The 11,081-nt window shown below is 40.2% G+C and overlaps 1 protein-coding gene across 1 annotated transcript; it reads right to left on the minus strand.

Annotated features, from left to right (window-relative positions):
• Positions 1-1,139: 1,139 nt before the first annotated feature.
• Positions 1,140-10,861, minus strand: lrrc23 (leucine rich repeat containing 23). Its single transcript, XM_062053811.1, has 8 exons — positions 10,636-10,861; positions 8,092-8,195; positions 7,896-8,016; positions 7,696-7,837; positions 3,858-3,988; positions 3,635-3,771; positions 3,349-3,553; positions 1,140-3,251 (listed from the first exon to the last, which is right to left on the minus strand). Exons 1-8 carry the CDS (start codon positions 10,708-10,710, stop codon positions 3,231-3,233), a joined length of 936 nt encoding a protein of 311 aa, XP_061909795.1. The 5' UTR covers positions 10,711-10,861; the 3' UTR covers positions 1,140-3,230.
• Positions 10,862-11,081: the final 220 nt, after the last annotated feature.

Here is an 11,081-nt window from a genome sequence, read left to right on the forward strand (position 1 = left end):
GAGAAGAAGAATATTAAACAGACATTATGTATGTTAATCTGTTTACATCTTTATTTGCCCATAAGTTATAAATTCAAATCTTTCAAATGTGGCACTTTCATTTGTTATGGCATTTTGTCAAAAACATATTTTACACTCCTTTTGCATATGCTAAATGTGAATGCGTATCTGGGTTGGCCCTGCGATGAGATGGTGACTTGTCCAGGGTGTACCCCGCCTTCCGCCCCAATGCAGTTGGGATAGGCTCCAGCACCCCCGCGAGGGACAAGCGGTAGGAAATGGATGGATGGACGTTTTTTTTTGTGCATTTTAAAGTGGACCTATTGGTACATATTTTTGTGTATTTGGGATCTGCTGCACGGTGGTACAGGGGTTATTGTCCTGGGCATGACATTCAAGTGCATCCGGCAGTGGAGGCTACTCTATGGGGTCTTGGGGCACTAGGAGATTAACCCGTATACTACTGTTACCCCAGGTGGCCCTTGGCAAAGGCCTAGTACATGACTGCCCCCTAGCCATACGGTGAAGACCTCAACGACGGAGCAGGCGGAAGACGGTAGATGTAAGAACTACCACAACGGCTGCGATGGCGGAAGAAGGCACCCCCACATCCATGTGGGCCCAGTTATGGGGAAATAACAACCCAAGTCCTCAACGGTGGAACAGGCGGAGGATGATTGCTAACCCTATGGAGCGTCACAACGGCTGGGATGGCGGATGGAGGCTGCAGCAGAAAAGGGTCCCCAGTCGTCTTGGACTCCATGCCACTGGACCCTGACCCGGATTTGCCAAGGATCGTGTGGTGACTGTCTGTGCACCAGTCTCCCCACGTAAACAAGGTCACGCACAGGCATCCTCCATAAAGGGATACCCCCTACCAGGAGGATCGTCATACTCGCTTCGAGTGACCGCCGATGATGTTGACAGGGGTTAGTGCGTGTGCCTCACAATACAAAGGTCCTGGGTTCAATCCTGGGCTTGGGATCTTTCTGTGTGGAGTTTGCATGTTCTCCCCATGACTGTGTGGTTTCCCTCCGGGTACTCCGACTTCCTCTCACCTCCAATGACATGCACCTGTGGATAGGTTGATTGGCAACACTAAATTGGCCCTAGTGTGTGAATGTTGTCTGTCTATCTGTGTTGGCCCTGCAATGAGGTGGCGACTTGTCCAGGGTGTACCCCGCCTACCGCCCGAATACAGCTGAGATAGGCTCCAGCACCCCCCGCGACCCTGAACGGGACAAGCGGTAGAAAATGGATGGATTGATTGATTGAAACTTTTATTAGTAGTTTGCACAGTACAGTACATATTCCGTACAATTGACCACTAAATGGTAACATCTGAATACGTTTTTCAACTTGTTTAAGTCGGGTTCCACGTTAATCAATTCATGGTAGGATGGGATCTGCAGAAGTCCCGAAAATTTGAAATCAAACTATGGATGCATATTTATAAAACAATCTTCAGCCAAATTAGCTGTTTGGAAATTGCCCAATTTGTGACGTTTTTCCCATTGTTGACGTCAGCAGATATGTCTCCATACATGGTAGAGATTTACCTGAAGAACTTTGTACGTGTCCTCTATTGCAGACTGCCTAGTACATGCACGTGCATCCCCCGCTGTTGCCATTTCCAATACAAAGTATTGTATAGTTCTAACTTACACCTGTCAGCAGACTCCATATGGAAGCGTTAAAAACTACAACATGGCTGACGGTGAGAAGCCGCAGTCGAAGTGGAGGCACGTAAATAAGACCACCCACAAAACAGCGCTTCCTGAAGAGACGGTCAGAAAGCGGTTTTCAGATGGTCTGTAAAACATAATCTACGCAACATTTCGACCAAATAACCACAATTACATGTTACGTAGACCACAATAATGTATTTTAAATGTAGTAAAATAATCATTATACCTTTTGTTGCATCAATCATTTTCATTATATTACATGAAAAGGTAGTAAGCAATACTGTATGTCTACCACAGAGGACGCCGGAAAATCTTAGTTTTCAGTACAACCAGTCAATAAAAAACTAACTATATAGATTAACCAACTTGTGCTTTAATAAAAAAAAACACTCAATTTCTACCTTTTTACCTGGACAAGTTACCTAACATTACCTGACATGCTGCTTGTTATTGCAGCCATTTTGGGAAGACTTACAGTATATTTCACTAGACAAACCCAAAGAAAGCCGAGGATGTCCTCTGCACAACACTATTTGCATTTAAAATAAGCCTGTGAAACACTTGTCTCCGGAGGACAATAATGCATCAGTGGATCTCTCAGTAAGATAGCAAGAAAAAGTTGCCACTTATTCAAATTTTATGATGAAGCACTGTCGTTTAAATGAAGGTTTGTTTTTTGTATGTTAAAAGGTCAAGAACAGTGCAAACAATGATGTGTACAAATAGTTCCCCATGTTGCAACGGCATTTGCCCTTTCTTCCTCTCAAAAGAACCTGTGTGGGTGCAATGTTGCAAAATTACCCACAACCAAAGCTGCACCTATTTCTTTTAAGACAGTGTAGTAAGATGAGAAGTGGATTTTCACGTTTTAGCAACGGCTCAATGCCGACGTGTGGAAAATTAAATTGCATCTCTCACTGGTGTGATTGATCTGGGTCAATGTATGGCGAAACAAAGTCCATCCAAAGTCACTGTCCCTTTAAATCTGCAGCTGAATGGCAGTCAGCAGGGAAGTGTTTGCAAAATGTGCCTTTTCATCATTACACAGGGAACTTTTTGTGTAGAGCAGCTCCTATCTTCCATTGTACTCCTTTGTATGTCATGACTAAATGAATTGAAGCATTTCAAACTTAATAGACAGAGAAACACAACAATAACATATGATACATGCAAGTTTTAAGTCTCGTCTTAAGACCCACTTTTAATTCTCTGGCTTTTAACACTATGTGACTTGTGTGGTCCTATGTGTTTTAAAATTGTAATTTGTATTTATTGTTTTAATTGGTTTTACCCTTTAAAATCATGTTTTATCATATTTATTTTTATATTTTTTTATATTGGTTTTATATTTATTTATTTTGTCTTTATTCAGTCATTGGTGGAGCTAAGGATAACATTTGAATATTGTTTTTAATATTTTTGTGCAGCACTTTGGAAACATTTTTCTTGTTTAAATGTGCTAGATAAATAAAGTAGATTGGATTGGATTGGCCACCCTAAGCCCATCTTTTCCAGGAAGATCATTGACTGCAAAAGTTTGACTTAGTCTTCCTCTTTGAGTTCCTGAAATGACAAACATTCCATTAGAACAAGCAATAACAGGAGCAAACAATCCCTAAAATTGCAATAGTGGCAACTTCCGTTTGTAACGTGTATTTACATTGACTGTCTTCCAGACTTCAGCCCGCTCCTCAAGGGAGATAGGCTCTTTGTCAAGACGCTCCAGTTTTGGGATGAGAGTCAGGATGTACGGCCGGTAGTCTGTGTTGCCGTCCAGTGGATTTTCAGAGAGGACCACAACCCGCAGGGTTTTTGACACATGGCCAAGGGAACTCAGGCAGGTCTCATCTAAGATATCATTGCTTCTGAAGAAGAGATAGAGGAATGTTGTTGTTGCCACTGCAGTTAAGAATGCCGATCGTTCTTACTGAAAAGTCGCTGTCTACCTGATGTTGATGTACTGGAGACATTTCATGTTGGAGCTGAGCCCTTCTACGTTGGTTAGTTTGTTTTTACGGAGGTGAAGGGTGGTGAGGCTCTCTAACTTATCCAAGCCCTCAAGATGTTTAATAGAATTTTGGGCCTGAATGCGGAGAAATAACTTCTTCAGATTTAACACCAACGTCCCAAAATAACAGTCATCTTTTTCATCATAAAAAGATTCATCACCAGATATAATCGCTGCAGGTTGGGAAGGTTGATGCCCTCAGTTGTACTTAAACGGTTTCCCCTCAGCTCCAAAGTGACCAGTTTGGAAAAATGGTTACTTTCAAGACCATGTAACGTCTGTATACGGTTGTCTGTGGGAGAAGTTTAAAATACCACATTAAAAGCTTTAAAAATAGACATGAACAACTAAATCATAAACAGCACCGGGTTCAAACTCACAGAATGTTATATGGAAATAATAAATTGTCAATAAAGTACTTTATCTTTCTTGCCAAATGTATTAATTCTTTCCATTTTGCCCGACTAACGATTAAAAAAAAGTTATTATCCAACAAATTGTAATTAAAAAAATAAAATAATCTAAGAATATTATAATCAAATATATACAGTATGTTCCCTCTGAGGGCAGCCATAACTGCGATGTGGCCTTTATTGATAACGAGTTAGACACCCCTTGTATACATAATATGATGTAGTGTAGGGGTTCTTAACCTTTTTGACCTCGGGGCCCAACTTTTACACCACTCAAATATTAACAGTGAATTAGTATTCTTACTCTTGATCGTATTCAATAATGATATCTAACCTACTTGAAGTTTACCAACTTTGTCAAATAACATGAAACCATGTGTTTTTATCAGTGTTGGGTTAGTTACTGAAAACCAGTAATGAGTTGTAGTTACTAGTTACTTCATTTCAAAAGTAACTCAGTTACTAACTCAGTTACTTACACCAAAAAGTAATGCGTTACTTTGAAAAGTAACTATTTAGTTACTTCTTTTTTTCTTTTCTTTTTTAAAAGCTCCCATTAATGCCCTTTAGCCTTCATTTCAGTACTGTTATTGCACTGGAGAATAATACAATGTGTTGATCAACTTGACATGCATTTACATCACTGAACTCTGCTAAGCAATGTGGTCTACATACAACACACAAAGACAAAATATGTTTCAAAGGCCAATTTGTTTCTGGCCAGAACAAATTGACAAAACTATTTTAAATAGCTGCAACATAATGGCACTTTAACTTGAACTTGAAGTAGATAGGATATTTGATCCAAGACACAACTTACATTTAACTAAAATGTTATTTTCTTTGTGCTCGACAAAAGAAAAGTATTGAGAATTTCTCCTTGTTAAAAAAATCGACTCTTGGCTTCGCCTTGATGTCTTTTTAGTTGTTATGATAGTAGCGTTTACGTGTGTGCGTGTGTGTGTGTGTGTGTGTGTGTGTGTGTGTGTGGCCCTTTAAGATATGACAGCATGTGGGTGAGGGACGTCAGTGAGTGAGTGGGCGAGAGAGGTGAGCGAGCGGCGACAGTGAGTGCTTGCAGGTGCTCTCTCTAGCTTGGTGGATGGCTGCGTCCAATAAAGTCACAAAGTTGCAACAAACCGCCGGCCTCGTCATTCACCCTCAGCTGTAAAGACCACTTCCGGGTAAAATGAAGGTTGTTAGCCCCGAAGGAACGTCTCCCCTGCGCTCCTCAACTACGGTATGGGAGTCCCCCCCCGCCCCCACCCACACAAAGCACGTACGTCTTTTCTTTTCCACCGCAGCGCTGCCACAAAACACACTCAGATCTTCAGTTTCTAGCCGATACTACATAAAAAATAACGTAAAATAACGCAGTAATGTATCATGTAGTAACGGTAACTGAGTTACTGAATATAAAAAAATAACGCGTTAGATTACAAGTTACCGCCGAAACTAACAACGTTAGTCCCAACACTGGTTTTTATTTATTCCATCCATCCATCCATTTTCTACCACTTGTAGGCTTAGGTCAGGCTGGTTAGAAAAATAAGTACCAGCCAAATAAACTGCATAAGAGAGGACTCATTAATAACCGATAAAAAATACATTCACATATAATTAAGTAGTGCTGAAATAAATAAAATAAATTAATAATGAAAATGTTTGTTAAATAAACTGTCAATGAAATTTAAGTGCAAATGAAAATACAGCTTCACCACTCTAGTCAGGAAACTTTTGTCTTCGGTTCCAGACTTCTTCTATTTGTTTGATATTGTCAAACAAAAATGGGCCTTATGGTTGAGAAACACTGATGTAGTGTATCATACGTTCAGTACAGTATGAAAGAATAAAAGTCAATACATGATTAAAGGCCTACTGGAATGAAATTTTCTTATTTAAACGGGGATAGCAGGTCCATTCTATGTGTCATACTTGATCATTTCGCGATATTGCCATATTTTTTCTGAAAGGATTTAGTAGAGAACATCGATGATAAAGTTCGCAACTTTTGGTCGCTGATAAAAAAAAAGCCCTGCCTGTACCGGAAGTAGCGTGACGTCACAGGTTGTGGAGCGCCTCACATCTGCACATTGTTTACAATCATGGCCAGCAGCAGCGAGAGCGGTTCGGACCGAGAAAGTGACGATTACCCCATTAATTTGAGCGAGGATGAAAGATTTGTGGATGACAAAAGTGAGAGTGAAGGATTAGAGGGCAGTGGAAGCGATTCAGATAGGGAAGATGCTGTGAGAGGCGGGTGGGACCTGATATTCAGCTGGGAATGACTAAAACAGTAAATAAACACAAGACATATATATACTCTATTAGCCACAACACAACCAGGCTTATATTTAATATGCCACAAATTAATCCGCATAACAAACACCTCCCCCCTCCCGTCCATACAACCCACCAATACAAATCAAACACCCGCACAACACACTCAATCCCACAGCCCAAAGTACCGTTCACCTCCGTAAAGTTCATACAGCACATATATTTCCCCAAAGTTACGTACGGGACATGCACATAGCGGCACGCACGTACGGGCAAGCAATCAAATGTTTGGAAGCCAAAGCTGCGTACTCACGGTAGCGCGTCTGCTATCCAACTCAAAGTCCTCCTGGTTGTGTTGCTGCAGCCAGCCGCTAATACACCGATCCCACCTAAAGCTTTCTTCTTTGCTGTCTTCATTGTTCATTAAACATATTGCAAAAGATTCACCAACACAGATGTCCAGAATACTGTGGAATTTTGCGATGAAAACAGACGACTTAATAGCTGGCCACAATGGTGTCCCAATATGTCCGCACAATCCGTGACGTCACGCGCAAACGTCATCATACCGAGATGTTTTCAGCAGAATATTTCGCGGGAAATTTAAAATTGCACTTTACTAATTTAAACCTGCCGTATTGGCATGTGTTGCAATGTTAAGATTTCATCATTGGTATATAAACTATCAGACTGCGTGGTCGGTAGTAGTGGGTTTCAGTAGGCCTTTAAGGCAACAAAATCACACACTTGATGCTAATGGGCTCTCAAATATAACGAGTTAAGTCCTGTGATTAATCACTAAAATTATGCATTACTCATGCATGTACACAGATTAATCACACCATCTATTTTGACTGTACATGCTCCTTTACATTAGTTGCTGATGGTTAGGTAAAAGGCGGCACGGGTTGGTATTTGGTCAGTGATCAGGTCAGTGCAGGGCAAAGATGCGTGAGGTGACTGACTGCTGTGATCGCTAGCAAATTTCACACCAAACTAAATCCTTAGTGGACTTAACCTACACGTGTTACCAACTTCTAGTCAAATAAATAACGTTTATTCACGTAAAACATTTTAGAAAATGTTCCTGGATGACATTTTGACAATTTTGTGACCATAAAATTGCATTTGTGTCAAAATATTGAAGTTTTGTTTTTTTCAGTTAATTTAAATGATGCAAGTGAGTAATACCCTGTGATTAATCAAGATTAGTCTAAATTCAAAAGTGTGACTAATCTAATAAGATAAATGCAATGTTTGACAGCACTATTTACGACACATATTAAGATGAAAACATTAGGACAACCTGAAAGGATAAGACTCTCCAAAGCCGGTCCAACAAGACCATCCATATCGGTGAGACGGTTTGCAGCCATACTCAGCCACTGCAGGTAGACCATCTGTGCAAAGGCTTGTCCTTGGAAGCATGTTACAATATTCTTGTCGACCTACAGAGTAGTCCTTGTTAGGTGAAGGTCAAATAAAGAAATAAAAGCCTTTCCTTGCCTTGAGCCAAAGAAGCTGGGTGAGAGATAACAGAGGTGAAAGGTCAGAAATGCGGTTGTTGGACACGTCCAGGAAACGTAGATGAACATAATTGCTGATAGCAGCGATGTCACTTAGTCTTCTGTTGGGTTCAATCACATAAAAAAAAGTTTTAACACAAATGTGCTGTTATTTATAATTTTGCTCTCATACTTACTTGTCCTTAAGGACCACTTTAATGAATGCATGTCTCAGTCCATTCCCTGTTCGGCACAGCAAAGAGAGACCGGGGATGATAATATCTTGATCCAAGGGGCGAACCTGAGGAACACATGGAGGTTATAGTTTTGTAGCTTTCGCAAATTTCCAGGGTTTTGCTATATGAGGGCTATTCAACTGGTTGCCCTGGGGCCAAATCTGGCACTATACCGGGCCTCAGGTTCAGTTCAAAACTTGGGAGACAAACGCTTTTGCAGCAAACTCCTAAAACACTAGAGTGCTCCTGTAGTATAGAGGAACTTGGAACACTGTAAACGCATTTGCAAATTCTTGCATTGACGTTTTAACCTAGCTAGCAAACATAGAACACTGGAGTCCAAACTTGTGATTTAATTAACTAAAGCGTTCCTCAGGCACCCCTTTAAGTCCTCTTTTTTTTGGCAGTTTAATGTTTTTTCCGTAATGTGATTTATGTAAATAAGGTGTTGCTGTAGCTTGTTTACTTTAGATGCAGTCAGTAGTCATTTGTTCATCTTCTTTAGTTATACTAGTGGTGTTCCTCAAGGTTCCATTTTAGGTCCTCTCTTTTTCATCATTTGGGCTATTCAACTGGTAGCCTGTGAATTCAGTTCAAATAACTTGTGAGACACACATTTTTCCAGAAGGTCCTGAAAAACAGCAGATCGCTCCTGTAACTCTGACAAAATAAACCAAGTTGCTAGGAATTCTGGGCCCTCTGAAAGAGTATCGTGGGCCTCTCTACCCCATTAATTGCCACCTTCGATGTTCTTGTTTTTCAGGGTTCTTGACGGTACCTGGTGTATTACACCCAGTTTGTTTCCTTTTTCACGATTAACCACTTAAAGCCGCATGCGGCTCTTTAGCGCTCCCTGGACCCCTCTCAGAGATGTGTGAAAATGGAAAAAGAAGAAGAAAAACTATTTTTAATATATTTTCTGTAGGAGAACAAACATGACACAAACCTTCCTAATTGTTAGAAATCCCACTGTTTATGTTATACATGCTTCACTCATGAGAGTATTTGGCAAGCACCGTTTTGTCCTACAAATTTCAGCGATCCTAGAACTCATCGTGGTTTGTTTACAACTTTCTCCAATGCTGCCACAGAATGACGTGTTTTCTGCCACTCCTTGTTTGTCTTATTTTGTCCACCAAACGTTTTATGCTATGCGTGAATGCACAAAGGTTAGCCTTGTTAATTTTATTGATTAGCTGGAATCCTTATCAGGCACATTTGGTCAATCCATGACTGCAAGCTAATCGATACTAACATGCAATTTAGGCTAGCTGTATGTACATATTGCATCATTATGCCTCGTTTGTAGGTATATGAGCTCATTTAATTTCCTTTACTTATATCCTCTGTGTATTTAATTTATATTTACATTCTCATGGCATATCTGAATGTAATTGGCTGCCTTGCTGATCGTTGTTTGTGTGCCATGTTGTTCCAGAACACAGCAAACATTACCCAGCTTGCAAAGATTGTAATAAATCCATTAGAAGAAGACATCTTTTCGTTTTCTTTAACTTGGACACGCATATATATACCTTTGACCGTTCTGAGCCAGTAATGATGTACTGCACTTCCTTCTCCTCCTTGTAACGTCTCGGCTGACGTCATTGTTTTTATATTTTGTGATCACTTGTTTAAAAATGTTACAGAATCATTTGTTAACGTGTTTATTTTGCCTATAGTTTAAATTGGATTTTGGTCGCTGCATAGATTTTTCGTTTGCTGACAAGGGAACAGTGCGCAATTGCGCAGGCGCGCGCCGGTGTGGACCAAACCATTTTTTCAGAGGGGGCAAAGGGGTTATTGAAATGATTAAAATGATAATACTGTATGACTTGTGTCTTTGTTTTAATTCAAATTCATTCATATAAATACATATTAATGCAGTGTATGAATAATCATTTTGTCACGGAGGCTTTGTGTGGGCCTTTAAAATTGTCATGAACTCCTTCCCCCCCTGTACGACGGCCCTGGTTCTTAGCATCATGTTGGTGGCTGCAAGGGGCTGCCCCGTGGGAGTGTAAGGATAGGCAAGGATGACTCGACAACCCCAAAAGTGTCGCAAAAGTCACATGTAAAGCGACAGCCAATAAAGGGTTCCAGCTTCACATATTTGACAAATCTTGCCACAATAATACTTCCACAGAAACTCCAAATTCTATAGATGCATTACTTGTACGGGGATATTCTAAAATTATGTTGATATATGTAATTGTAAAAAAACAAAAACAAAAACTTTAATGTTTTAGCAGAAATATAGGCTTTTGTAATACGATACAAATACGTTTCCCTCGCTATAAAACCCGGCCATTAAACACACTTTGTTCGTAACTGTCTGTGGAATACTTTGCCCTCAGCTTTTTTATAAAGGCAACTCTAAAATGCTTTGCAGCGACATAAACTGAGCTGTCCCGACATTGCAGATTCATTTTAGTCTGTGTAATATGTAATCAGTAGTGTAAAGAAGACACAAAGCAGGTGATTTATTGATTAAACGTGTTTTACCTCTGTTGCTTCGTCGTCCTCGTCTTCCTGAGTTTCCTCCCCGTTTTCCACATCCGACCCGTCGTCCTCGTCCATTTTGGTCAGTCATCTGCAGAATTGTTTGAGCAAGAAAGAAAATGTTGTCTAGATAAACTATTTTTTTTGTCTATCAATGCGACTCCCCCGTCTCCAAGACAGTATAGGTAGTGTTGATCGTTTCCATGGAAACAGACGCCCGCAGTATGCTTATATAGTGCGTTACAATTTTTAGTCAACTTTGCTAAATACAACAATTAACTAATTCACAATTTTCCCATGTCTGTCATCTTCACAGTTAATGATCGTGGGCCAATTTGGACAATACAGTATTCTATAATATTAAGGACGAGTTCCCAATTCTTTCATGTCTCTTCACACAGTTTATGATCAAAGTTAAATTTGGGCATGATCACAAATTGAATTCAACA

This window comes from Entelurus aequoreus, linkage group LG07 (assembly GCF_033978785.1).
Source record: "Entelurus aequoreus isolate RoL-2023_Sb linkage group LG07, RoL_Eaeq_v1.1, whole genome shotgun sequence".
NCBI lineage: Eukaryota > Metazoa > Chordata > Actinopteri > Syngnathiformes > Syngnathidae > Entelurus > Entelurus aequoreus.

Coding starts and splice junctions, on each gene's coding strand:
- lrrc23 (XM_062053811.1), bottom strand. CDS start 10,710: ATGGACGAGGACGACGGGTCGGATGTGGAAAACGGGGAGGAAACTCAG. Junction 7,838..7,895: donor CCCAGCTTCTTTGGCTCAAG/GCAAGGAAAGGC, acceptor ACTACTCTGTAG/GTCGACAAGAATATTGTAAC. Junction 3,772..3,857: donor ACCTGCAGCGATTATATCTG/GTGATGAATCTT, acceptor CTCCGCATTCAG/GCCCAAAATTCTATTAAACA.